Genomic DNA, 14,105 nt, shown 5'->3' on the forward strand with positions numbered 1-14,105 from the left:
TGACATTCAAAGGTAACTAACTGGCAGCCTGCCTTCAGTAGGTTGTTCTATGTGTAGCACAGAAACAAACAAAATGTGACCCAACAGCAATAAGAATACTGAAATAAAAGTGATGGGATGGTGAGAAATGGAAAAGCCCCTTCCCTCCCTCCCCTCACCTCCCCCTTCAAAAGGAAAAGTGTAGGCTATAGAAGAAAACTTGCAAAATAAATGTTAGAAACATATTTACTTTGAGGGATCCAACTCTACTAGCAACTCCTTTGCTTTCATCCGGCCGTCTAATTTGCTACAATGGGGGAAGATGGGTAAAAAAGACAGAAGAATAAAGAAAAAGTGAACTTAAAAAAATTTCCACACAATCAGTTAGCAGTACATGCAAGACATCAATTTGACTCTCTGAGACACCTCTAGAGGACAAAGACACAGACTCTAATTTCTGGAATAAATGATGCTTTATCATGGCATTTTAAACTTGCTTTGTTGATCATTTTTATTTCAATATATTACCAATCTGGCACATACGTTGCATGCTGAATTAGCTAACACTTTTGAAAGAATACATGTACTTATTTGGATATGAAGACTAATGAAGTCCTAAACTCTAACTGAAGAAACAAACACCCTATACCTTCTACAAATCATATGATCATAGTATGCTTATAACTGGGAGTATCAGGCCTGGCAAGTATCATGATTGATACCTGACAGAATGCAACACAGATTCCTATTGACCCAGGCCTAGAGATTTTAGCCACTGCTATCAAGATTCCCAGTTAAAAATTATGCTGCCCAACCAGAAAATTTTAATGCCAGACCAACATTAGATTTTTATTTTAAATAAACCGTGTATATAACCTCTCCACCAACATCTCCTACCTGATTACTTTTCCTTTATTATATATGTTTTTTTCCTAGATGATGCAGAGGATGGAAGAAACAAATGAGACAGCTGCTCAAAAGACTTTGTACTGTTAGAAGCATGTAAAATAGAACATTCATTTACAGCAAAAGTTCTTTTCAGAATTGCTGAATCCAGTAAATAAACCTCTTTTACTGATAAATTAAACTTGTGTCGTGCCATTTGAAGTAGAGAGGAAGAAGAAAATAAAAATGACCTTAGGGATATCCTTCTAGTCTGAGTCAAGACTGAACTGAAAGTTTTTATTATCTTATGGTTGTTTCATGGGTTATATAAAACGAAGTCTCACACAACTGAGATGAACCCTTTCAAACCACATTAACTGTCTTTTCTTTAAGAAATCTCAGCGAGGAAGCTAAAGACTGAATGAACCATGGAAATTCAACTATGGTTTTTGCTCTCTGGAGCACCCTGGCAAAAGCACAAGTTAGATTGCCACTTTTTGTTTTTACCTTACCCATGGAAAATGGAGAAATTCATATTCAAAACACAGTCAACAATGGTTTTTTTTACTTGCAATGGATTCTCAAGAAAATAATGCAACTAAGCAATATATTAACAATTTAAATATTTAGTTCTGATAGGATGTCCACTAGTAAAATACACTGGACACATTTATGTAAATTGTTGCTTTCCTCCCCTGGTCTTACGGCATTAAAATAGTATCTGTTTTGAACTCTAAAGCGAAACACCCACATCACTGTTTTGATGGGACTCCAAGCAAATCTCCAAGCAATTCTAGTATACTGCTCAAGAAAAACTGTCATTCTTAAATAAAATGTCTCTTTTAGAAGACAGATTCCATTAAAATACATGCAGTTGTAACCTAGTTGCTAAATTTTTCCTAAAAAGAAAGAAAGAAAAAAAAAGGCAGTGCCTCGAAAGGGATAAAAGATCCTTATTTGAAAAGAAAACAAGGAGTAAGAGCAAGGACACTTGGCCCAGTACCCTGGCTGAGATATTACTAGTCCCAGACAATAGATATAATCAAGCAGAACCCCAATTCATGTTACTAATTTGAAACTTTTTTAAAAAATAATATATTCATTTTTATTTTGAAAAATGAGACGTAAGAAAAAATAAATGCTGATAATCTCACATAATGACATGGAACTAGGACATTAAGAAAAATGCTACATACCACAGAAACTTGGGGAAAAGTTGTAAGTGACAGCAATATGTATTCCCCTTCAAGGAAAAAGTTTTTATTCTATTACTTACCAATGTGGGTATTGTGGCTGCTCAAGTTGTGCTGAAGGTTTAGGATTCAGTCAGAAATGAGATCGGAGATATTACAGGTGCGTATAACTGACATTATTTACTCTTTCTTTCTTCAAAATATGTAGAGGAATATATATGCAATGTGTACATTGCGAGCAATGAAATTATAAATGCTTGAAAATATAAATTAGAAGGAGATAGCCTAAGGTCAACTCTTGTTTTACAGCCATGGCACAGTTAATACACATGATAACGTGTTTTCTACAGGAATCTTGCAGAATGCAACTTGGATGTTTCTCAAGGGATGAATCAGAGTGATATGAGTATTGCACAAACTATACTACATCTGTTCTGGGAATTAAATAGGGTATTACCAAGGACGCAATGGACAGAAGGAATAAAAAACCCCATTTTTTTTCACGGCAAATGCCACAGAAAGGAATTCAGGTATATCCTTATCTCTTTCTGGTCAACTCCTGTATGATGTTCTAGAAGTTGACTGATAAACTAGTATTTCAGAAAATGGCATGGATTATACAATCCTTGTTTTTCAGAAACTCAGCTAGACACAGGAACCCCATCACAGATGAACACTTGTAGCTAGAAAAGATTAGAATGAAAGACGTGCATGTAAGCGTTCTAAATCAAAAGTCTGTATACTTCTATCCCCATCGGTCACTTGTGTGATCTAGAAACGAGTTCTTTGATTTTTCTATTACCCATTTGCAAAATGAAAACAATACTTCCTTCTAAGCAAAACATAGGTCTAATAAAAAGATCCTGAACAGTAAGATTGAAAACAAAACTTTGTGCCTCAGGTTTTATGATTTTTTTTTTTATACCACAACACAAGCTAAATGAGTGGATTAAGAGATGAGGCAGGAGCAACGCTAAGTAGTTATTGGCAAAATGTTACCAGAGAGATGTGAGGCTTTTGGAACATTCTGAAGGAGGAGAACAAAGATATTCAATGCAATGAAGCAAGAAAAGTGTTGTATAGGGAAAATTCCAGGAAACTGGCAGGGTGTAATGCACTGACAGTTAAGATAAATGCATTATATTTACATCCCTTTCTTATTCACAAGGGAATAATAGTAGGAGTTAAAAGCTAAAGATTAGCCACAGGTGTCCCTATCCTGATATCCGAAGAACAAGGTGGAGTTACAATGGGAGTAGAATGAGACAGTAAGCCAGTGGAAGAAAACTTAGGAAGCAGGGAAACCAGAACCAAACAGTGAGCAAAGAGGAGTGCTCAAATATGCTTAATGGACTTGTTAGAAGATGAATGAAAGACTTGGGTACCAAAGAACAGACCCTTAATGTTTTCTAAGCAGAAGTCTCGCATATGGTTTCATTATTACTCCTCTACCTTCTAACAGAGCCCATAAGAAATGTACCTGTTTATCTTCATCCCTGATTTTACTCCAGAAAAAAGAATTTAAAAGACCTTACCTTAAATATACATAAACCAGCAGTCATACTTGTCATAAAGAAAGAACAGCTCTGAACAACTGGCTAATCTGAGATTCTGGCTTCAGTTAGATTTATTTAAAGGAAGAGTTCTACAACAGGAGAAATAGCCTCAAATACTTAACACTATCCATCTTACACTCCTTCCCCTTTCCTATAATATAACCTGTTCTTGCTACCTGAAAGTTTCTCTGCTTACTGCTTCTGACAAAGAAATTGGAATTTTGCAGGACCTAAAGCTTTCAGAAATGTGTTTTCACATTCACCAAAAAGTCAAACCTCTGTCAGACTTTTTTCCAAAATCCTGGCTAATACATACATGGTTCATAATGATAACGCCTTTTTGATATGATCAAATTACTTAATTCTGAAAACGGAATAAATGCCAACACTAGCAAGGGAAACTCTTTACAGCAGTGGTTTAAAAAGATGTTAAGTTCCTTATTCAATGGCCAGGGCATGCAGTGTTGGAATCATGTTAATCAAAAGCAAGAGATTATACTACACAGCTTCCAAATCAAGTTCAGATTATTTGCTGTACACATAAGCAAAATGTAACTGTTCTCCCACTTGACCACCACCACAAAGATCAATGATGAATGGTGAGTAAAGAAAACTATTAATATTACTTGTGGAACACTACATCACTGGGTCTGCAAATAAATGTTTTTGCATTTGTCATATGTGTTATCCCACATATCCCTGACGACTGCACCAACAAACATTTTCTGTTTTCTTAGATGAAAATAGTCCCTGTTAGTTTCTAGCCATGGCTTCTTGTCATTGCACCTTACTAAAAGTTCCCTTGCGCTCCTAGCCTGGTTGCCTTAGGGGATATGAAGTTAAATGGTGTGAATATCCTCTACTGAATCCTAAATAATGAAATTTGCTTGCATATTTGTCAATGTGACTACTCATACTGTTAATAAATGTTTATGAAGTTGTTTCTTCTTAAAGCAGGTTTTTGGCTGTGAAACAGTGACATTCACGGGTTTGTACATGCTGTGAGAAAAGATGACTTCCCTTGTTTTTCCAGTTTTAGCTGCCATTACATCCTTCCAGTTACATTTCATCTCAAAATGCAGGGCATCGTGGTAAGAAAGGAATGATCAGTTTTGGAAATCTAAAGCAAAACTGTGCATATGATGCTCCTACTTTGGACCACTTCCTTCAGCAGAATTCCACAATATACTCCACATCTGTTTTTTTTTTTTCCCCAAGGGGTGTTCAACTGACCAAGGCAAAATACAGAAGAACAACAATGGGATAAATCTCTCTCCAATCCAATGTAGCTTAAACAGATGTTCTATGATTCAGTGGAAAGGTAGCTGGATATATAAAAACAACAGTAAAATGATCTTAAAGATAAATGCATTGAGAAGACAAAAACATTTAAAACTTACAGAAAAGAAACTAAATATGAATCATAATATATTCAAACAGCCCCCACATGAAGGGGCTTTGAAAGAATACAATATATTAAGTACAGGGACATTTAGGAGCCATCAGCAATTTTTTATTAAAAGCTTGGAGATTCCTCAAGTTGATATAACGCATTCAACTAGAGAAGAAGGGGATCCAGGTGATGAAGAGAAGCCATAAAAGCTATACTATGCATATTATTACACCATTCTGTTCCAGAAAAATGTTCTTGAAATCTCTCACACAAATTCTCACACAGCTCATATTAACAGAGAAACCTATCTCTAAAGTATAACCTAACTGGCAATGATTTTACATCAGTTGGCCAGGAGCAAAAACCTTTATGTATTGGGCAGATCACGTAAGGGAAGTGAATCCAAAGGAGATTAAATCTTATGAAGATGGAAAATGCTTTTTCTGACCCTTAGCAAGGTCCGTCAAAGTTCATGGTATACAACAAACTGGAGATAAGTTAAGGACAGTGACAGCCAGAAAAAAGGAATCAACTGTAAATATTCTGTGGCTGGCAAGAAGTAATTTTAATTAGTGAAGTAATTACATACTGCTTGTCAACAAATTTGATGTTGGGGACTGTGATTGCCAACATCCAAATATTATATAATAAAATACTGATATGGGTGGTATTTTTTACAACCTTTACTTGCCTGATCAACAGTGGAAAATTCTGATACAGAAATCTGAACTCCAACTAGAATTCTCTTCTCTAATAAGAACAATGCTCTACACCAAGTGAGAAGTTTCTACTGCTAACAAAGAGCTTAATATATTTTCAATATTGCAGCAAATAAATTTCTTTTAAGTTAAAAAATGCATTATGTATAACTTTTACATTCAGGCATGAAAAATAGACTTGCACTTGAAAGTATTTTTACTTCTGCAGTTTTAGGCCAGACAAACACCAATTAGATGGGGCTTCCTAAATAAATGGGAAGTATTTTCAAACAAAGGCAATACAAGCTCCTATAACAAAGACACATTCTCAACCAATAAACATATTCCCACCGATGCATTATACTGCAGTATAGCATAAATGTTTTATTAGGGTTGCTGCACTTCTTATAAATGGTAAACCTACAAAAGCATAAGGTACACAAATGCTAACGAATGCCAATAAAACATCATTATCATACCATCACACATTTTGTTTTAATTTTTTAAACTACCCACATTTTTTTAAATTTTAATTTTTTTTTTTATTGAAATGGGCACTACTACTCACACTGTTCCATGTGCAGATGAGGGAATAAACACAGTGCAGGTGGACCAATCAGTGGTAAAAAGTAATGCAATTTTCTTGCAGTTTTGGAGTTTAGTACACTAATATCATCACCAGATCAATGGTCTGTTAACACACATAATGACAAAGATAATGTAACCATGTCCTTATATAGGAGATTTTGTAATACGCTAGTTATTTTACACCAACATGTGGCAGCCTAGTTCTTTAAAAATATTGACTTTAGTGAAATTTAATGGTCAGAAATCAAATCTGAAAGTTAGTAGGTAAAATGTGCAGCCAGGACAAAACAGACTACAATAAATACAAACATTACATATTATGCCACTATTCTTAGTGACTTAATGTCCTAAATCTCATTTAAACTGGAGCTCTGGGCATATGAGAGTTGGGTCCTTATTTTCACTCTGCGGTTAACAAAATACACAGGCTTTATGTTGCCCAAGACATGAAGAGATTATAAATGATTAGTAACAACACCAAATGGCTGCTCTTGGCAGAGGCATGCCCAGCCCAACTGGAATGGTATGGAAATCACACAAAGAGCTCCTACTGATTGTAAAGAATGCTGGCGATCAGAAGGCTTAATTAGCCTGCACAGAGCTGTGTGCTATCGAGACCAGACTGCTCCAAGCAAACTGATTGAGAATAAGTTCAAATACTTCATGCTTCACTTTATTATACAGGGGACACGTAGGCACAAACATATAGGGACCAAGTTTTACAGTAGGGTTTCCAGACCCAGCTTGTCTCAGAGCTTTCGGTCGTACAACTCTCCTGTCACACAGCTGAAGTTCCCCAAACCCTTCTACTCACTCAAGGCTACCTTTCTTGCAGTTCTTCCTGACCACAACCCTTTCTTTTCTCATAAAGCTATTGCTGCCTCCTGCCTCCAAGCTACTTTCTACTCTTCTCCAAACCACTCTAAGCCCTGCAGCCTCATCGCTCAAGAGCCACAAATACTGCTTTGCTCTGTACCAGACCTCTACCATTCAACCTTTACATCTGATTTCTCCTCAATTCAATACTTTCAATCCTCTCATTTCAGCCCCACTTTGAACATTTTTTCACTGGCTGCTGGCATATTTTGCTCCCCGCCTATGCCTGCAGCCTCATTTATTCTCTGGCTTTCCCCACAAATGAAAGCAGAATTTGCACCTCATGCTCCTGGTAGAGCTTTTAAAAAACCAAACACCTGTTGCATGTATCAGAAATCTGTCTTGGCAAGCACGGAAGAAGTTCATATTTAAGGAAAAAATAAAAACGTGGTAAGTCCTAGGTGGTGAAGTTTTGAATTCTTTGTATATACCTTTCCCAAACTGACAATTCAGTTCTGAATGTACTGCTCTTTTGTCTTGTTGTCCTAAGCTGAACTGAAGTTCTAAAAGCTGCAGCATCTATAGGGCTGTTCATATTTCAGTGGAGGACAGTGTCCTTTAAACATTTTTAGATGCTAAGCTAGCTCCTATTAAAGATACCTTGGTGGTCACGGTGAAAGCTGTCACATCAACAGAGTCACTTAGAAGTGACCTGATGGTGGGACAGGTAGGTTACAAAGCAAACCAGCTAAGACATTTGCTCTCTTTGGCCACTTTTAGCAGCAAAATTAAGGAAGAGATGTTTGCATTTGGGCTCAGTGTAACAAGGAAGACCCTATCTTTCTGAAAACAGATGGGCCAGTGGGACTTTAAAGGGAAGAGTAAACCTTTTTGAGGACAAGTGCATTTAAGGTTTGTTCTCAAATATCTGTAATATCCTGTACTTTATCCTTTTGACTAGGCAGGGCTGTGTTTGGAAAATCTGTGTAAAGCTTCTTGTCACATGTATTTCCTCACATCTACGCATCCTGAAGAGTTCAACTGTGAAAGAGAAGTGGAAGGATCGGTAAGGATACTGGGAAAGGGTACATCCATTAAAGCTATAGGAAACATATAATTACAGGAGTGAGATGATGACCTCAGAAGATGAAGATAAGGTGGAAAGATCTGGGATTCAATTCACTTTGCAGAAGCTTAAAACAATATGACCTTTAAGTGGCTAGATATGAACAATAACCTGGGAAGCGACCAAGGTCAATCTTTGTCCACACTGACGGTGCTGTTGAATGAAACCATTGTCCAAGGAGGCTGCCTGCGAACTTCATAAAGCAAACAAAGTGTTGCAAAGAACCGCCATGCCAACGCATAGAACTCCTTGCTCAAAGGAGTTCCTCACATTTTTGAAAGCTATTTTTAAAAGAAAAAAAGCAGTCTTAATAAATAAACTGTAATGAATGGTGCAAATTTGAAAGAGAGATTGCCAACAGCTGGTCTGAAATCTTGCCAAACTTGTTACTGTTTCTTATGGGATGATTTCCATAAATCTACTGTAGGGCATTCAAGTGGGAGGCCCAGTTTCCAACATAGTCATTGGAGAGAAATATGTTCCAAATGTGTTTAATTTCTCACCTTAAGAATCCCTAATTTGTCATAGACTTTTCCCATAAATACATTCCTACAGTTACCACGATTGCTGGTTTAAATAAAAAGCTCTTAAATGAAATATATGCAGGTTTCAGTAAATGTAAATAACAATAAATGCCTACAGAAATTCTTGTCTAAAAATACACAAGGCTACTGTGCAAGTGATCAGAAATAGATAAATAACCACTTCCTTTCTTTTCAAACAAGCAAATATACTGTTGAAGCCTAATTGAAGAAATCAAATTCTACCCTATTCATAAATGCCCCTTTTAAAGAGATAATATGTATTTTGCCTTTTAAAATTAAACAAAATTGGTGAGCAAAACAGAGGCAATTCATTTCAGACATTAAAGATAAATTTTGAGTGTAGTAAATATGGGGATTCATTTGAATCGCTGTCATTACTATTAATCATCTGAACATATTCTAACACCTAATCTCGAGGCATCTGTGAATGGCATAATATCTTCAGGGTCACACAATTTTGATCTCACATTTTAACATGTCATCAGAATTTTTTCATGATTTATACTGCTACAGTTTATTTATTTTACAAAGGCAGAAATGTAGAAAAAATTAAATACCATTTTCTTACACAATCTCTTCAAGGAACAAACAAAACTAGTTAGTCTGGTTGCTGATGTTCAAAATGGGACAATTCCCTGGAGACTACAGTGCCTTCTCCCTTTTCCTGTTGCACGTAGAAAATTAAAACAGGGAGGAAAGTGGCACAACTTAAATTAGAATTTTCTCAAACACAGGCATGCACTTGGCGCATACTGAATTCTCCTTGCAGATCCAGAATACAGAGTTTGATAAGCATTGACCTAAGCGTTACATGAATTACAAAATAAAGGGCTCCTAACACACATTGTGAGAAAGGAGGTAGTTAGAAGGGTAAGCAGAAAAGGAAGTTGAATTTAACAGGATGAACTGCATTAACAGATTTAGAATGGCTATATATGAGAAGGCTGGACAAAAGATTGTGACAACTGTTCTTTGGTTTTAAAACCCATTACCTTTTCCGTCACCTTTGTTTTCTCATTTCCTAGTACTGTTAATTGATGCTTAGTGATTGTTACAATTTAAGACGACCATACAATGGAATGAACTTGGTATGTTAGGGATTATAATAATGTTTTCCAACCTTTCTGGATAAATTTGCTATAGGGCTTACCTCATCTCATTGCTTAATGACTACTGTTCACTTGAGGTACTCTAAACTGTCATTTATTGCACTTAGAAGAGGTAGAGTGGAACCACACCAAAAGAGCAAGTAAAGCAGCATTGACATAGTGCACACATATTCCTCTGGCATGGTTGCACAATACCTAGGCTCAGCTGTGATAAAAGATTATGCGTACACACATAGGCACAGATTTTTTTAAAAAACCCAATAAACTTGAGGAACAGAGAGCCACAGAATGAGGATTACACACATCAATAGGTATAAACGAGAGCATTAGGCCACATACTAAGTAGGATGAATGTTCTCCTTTTCTGGCCAGGAAACAATACATGGCAACTTGGCAGAAGAATGCTAAAGAGAAAGCATCTTGTACCTTTTTCTCAAAATCTTCTGGGGAAATACTTGCTAAAAATAGCTACAGTTGGGTAATCAATATGATGTAAGAATCTACTTAATGAACGAAACTCTCAAATTCTGATAGTAATTGCTCAGGCTAAGTTCTAAAAGACAATGTCTTGTCTTTTCTATCTTGGAAAGACAAATAGATGAATGACTATATTCACATTTGACACATTGCTGTGCTGACCTATAAATGCAAGGGTAACATGATTCTGAGAGCTAGCTTTTTGTAAAAGAGAAAGCCTATCTGCTAGGGCAAAAAAGATACCAGAAACAAGACCTTGATATAAAAAAGTTATTATAAAAAATTCTCAAAATTGAGAGAAGGTCTATGTCTCCTGTGTCTTGTAGAAGGTATCTTGTAAGCTCCATGCAAAACCAGGAGATGTGACACACACACATTCTAGAGTAAATGGTCTGTATGAGCCTTGCATTCAGGCTCAATCTTTTTCTAGATAAACAACTAACTTCTTGGATAGTTTTTTTGTTATCACATCAGACATAGAATGACTTTGCAGTTTTATACTACAATGAAATTGCCTAATTGCTTTACTACATGAAGATAGATTTGCTCTCAAATGAGAAATATTTTCAGTATGGATGCAATAAATCCAAAGTGAACAGGTACTCAATTCAAATAAGACTGATCTTGAAAAATAGACTTTTCTGTATCAGCAGACAACAGTTTTATCTACCAAGGGAGACAAATGACCACCGTGCATCAGCCTTTTGCAAAAGTACCATTCTAACTGAAGATACTTTGACAGACAGCCAAAATAAATTCTTGACATTGAATACTTTGTTTTCCTGAGTGGAGAAGAACAAAAAAACATGCCAAGAAGTCTACTAGGTCTAGACAGAGAGCCTGGCAGACATGAAAAGAAAAGATACTATTTTGTCTAAGCTAGAAACTGTTAAGTACAAAATGGAGTTAAAGGAATTTAAAACAAGGACTAAAAGATTCCTTAAACATAAAAACAGAAAACGAAGAGTCGAAATTCTATCATTTGAGGTTGGGAAGACATCGATGGTAAACTAGGTAATCAAAAATAATACCATGCCTGAATTTTGATTAGGGATGATAATACCCGATATGGGAACAAAGGCATAGTAATCAATGAGAATTAGTATAAAGCTGTATTACTTTTGATGAGGCAACTGCTCTTATAAACAGATGAAATGTAGGAAAGGAACATATAGAAGTAAAAATAGAATTGTTGGGAGGGCAAAGAAATTGCTAGTTGGAAGGTAACAATAAATTTTGCTGAAAGAGGAACAGGTGGAAGAGAAGTTATGAATATAGTTTGCAAATGAGTGATGTAGAAACTGACGATATCTAGTATTTTCAATAATGACTGACACAAAAGTTAGGCGTGCTCTCAGATAAATATGGGAGGCATCATCATTACAGAATATTGAAGTAATCTCATCAGCGGGTATTTGATAACATGGAAGACTGCTGTAAAAGAAATGGAGTGAAATTTAACACAAAGTTCTGAAATAATAAGCACCTTTGCTACATGGGCAAGGACTTAACACTTGGAAAAAAGACAGAGATTATAAATCCACTGTACAAAACACCAGTAAAATCTCATATAAGCAGATATACAGTTTTGATCACTCCAAGGAAGGTGAAATCTACAACAAATGCTGGGAAAGACTTTTGAAGGTGTCTTTTTTACAAGGATGAAAATTAAGGAGTTTGACTTAGTTAATTCATAAAAATGAAATCTGAAAGTTTCTATGCCTCCCCTTTATAAGTCTATTTGAGGAATGAATACATGATCAAGAAAAGATTGGCCTTATTTGAGTTAAAAGGCCAACAGTGGCACAAAGGCAACTGAGTGCAGACTGACCAATGAGATACTGAGGTTCTAAAACAAGGCTGGAGATAGTCATGCAGAGGGGAAAACTATTTGTAGTCTGCCAGTCCTAGATGGTATTACATATTACAGCATTAAATAGTATTAGATATTGCCCAAAATACGAGATAAGATTCATGGAACCAGGAGGTGCCATTTACTTTTAACTCCCTTATTTCTTAGAAACCTTTTCAAAGGTGAAACTGGACTTCAGGGACTACTAGTACACTCGCTAAAGAACCTACAACCTGAAGGCAATTCCATATTTACATCATCCATGAGAAAAGCAATGTCTGTGCTTTAGATTCTTGCTTCTCTCTCACATCTTGCATCAGGTAGCTACTTCTGCGATGGAACCAGCCAAATTTTACTGCATATGATACATCAACCATAGTAAAATGCATGCCTTGAAATAGCTTTCCTGGTCTAAATTTCCGTTTTGGCTCCTGCGAACACATAACTGCTTGCTGCTGCTAGACTACCACCGCTTTTTATAGCACTTTGGGTTGCATGTGCACATGAAATGGAGTATTGTTATTATACTGCATATCTGTAGAACCATGATATGATATCAGGATGTGACATGCAAGTAGCTTGCTTCAATAGCAAGCTAATATAGACTTCTGCATAAGAATACTCCTTGAATAACTAACAGATATGTTAAGAGTGGTAGAGAAAAAATGGAAATGTATGGATGTGGAAGCACCAGAAAGCATAGCAGAAGGGATGTAAGAAAAATGTGTTGATGGCACACAGATTAGTAGTTCATTTAGTTAGCAGCACTTCATGCAGCTTCTGGGGATACCCAATCAGTAAAACAAGACAATCTAAAATGATTTACAGACCAAAACAAAGAGTTGAGCCACTGAGAGATGATGTTGGAATGATAAAAAGCAGGCTAGATAAGGAGAACACAGGACAGCAAGTAAATTTTACATATTCAAGAGGTGGAACCGGATGGGAGACAAATATCCCCTTAACTGTCAGCTCCTAAAGAGTATAAAAGGCAGATCCAATACTGACTTAATGGATACCAGTGGAAGAAGAAGCCTAGAGAAGCTGTGGAGGACTTGATAGCTGGTGCCCCACATCCTATACATCATTTCAAGGAATCCTGACCAGATCAGGTGGGTACACATATACAGATGCCTGAATGGTGAACAGACTACTGCATGCACGTATCTTTGTGCTTTTCAGTATGTAGATATGAAAGTGTGACTGAAATCCTTTTTGTTTTAAAATAACATCACCTACCTCTCCTATAATATCTGGCATTGAACTTTGCTACACCATAGCTAAATTATTTACTATAATAAGAAAGAAACAACTAGAAGAAAGAGGATCATTGTCTATCCTTGCAAATATGTCTTTGAAATTTTTGATCCTTTTATCAAAGAAAGAACACAGCAGTAAGTGATGTGGATTATTTATTATGTCAATAGTCAGTGAAGGAACAGAAGCAAGCCTGCCCATACTTGAGCTGTTGATTATGATCAGGTTAATGTATGAATGGCTGAAGTTACAGATTAGTAGATTTAGACACTAAAAAAGAGGAGCAGTGGAAAACCAATTCCTACAAACAGAACATATGGGTATATGAAAATTCAGCACATAGATGCATAGTTTTACTCTTGAAACCATATTTAATGAAAAACAAAAATAAATCAATTGGCACAGGTAATAAGAACTAGTATCCCCAAGGGAAAGAGAATGAATGGAGATGGGAAGTCAATATTGCTCCAAGAGGCCAACTCCAGCAAGACATGAAGATGATCACCAGGCACCAACAGTCTCAACAAGCACCAGTGACAAGACCAGAACTAGACATATTGAAAATGGAGCTACCAAATATTTCTGTAGAGGTGCATTCACAGTAATTTCTAAATGAAGGAACTGGATGAAA

At 36.3% G+C, this 14,105-nt stretch overlaps 1 protein-coding gene across 9 annotated transcripts in view; it reads right to left on the reverse strand.

Moving 5' to 3' along the window:
- Positions 1 to 14,105, reverse strand: part of GPHN (gephyrin) — a 306,539-nt gene that overhangs the window by 83,992 nt on the left and 208,442 nt on the right. For 7 of the 9 annotated variants that reach the window (XR_012775918.1, XM_075502985.1, XM_075502986.1 and 4 more), the window contains one exon: positions 230 to 286. The exons of the other annotated variants lie outside the window; for them this stretch is intronic. Coding sequence is in view for 6 of the 7 variants with exons in the window: in XM_075502985.1 (XP_075359100.1) it covers positions 230 to 286 (57 nt within the window). In the remaining variant the exon portion in view is untranslated. The remainder of the gene's footprint in view (positions 1 to 229; positions 287 to 14,105) is intronic. 9 annotated transcript variants of the gene reach the window in all.

The sequence above is a fragment of the Mycteria americana genome, chromosome 5, assembly GCF_035582795.1.
Source record: "Mycteria americana isolate JAX WOST 10 ecotype Jacksonville Zoo and Gardens chromosome 5, USCA_MyAme_1.0, whole genome shotgun sequence".
Taxonomy (NCBI): Eukaryota; Metazoa; Chordata; class Aves; order Ciconiiformes; family Ciconiidae; genus Mycteria; species Mycteria americana.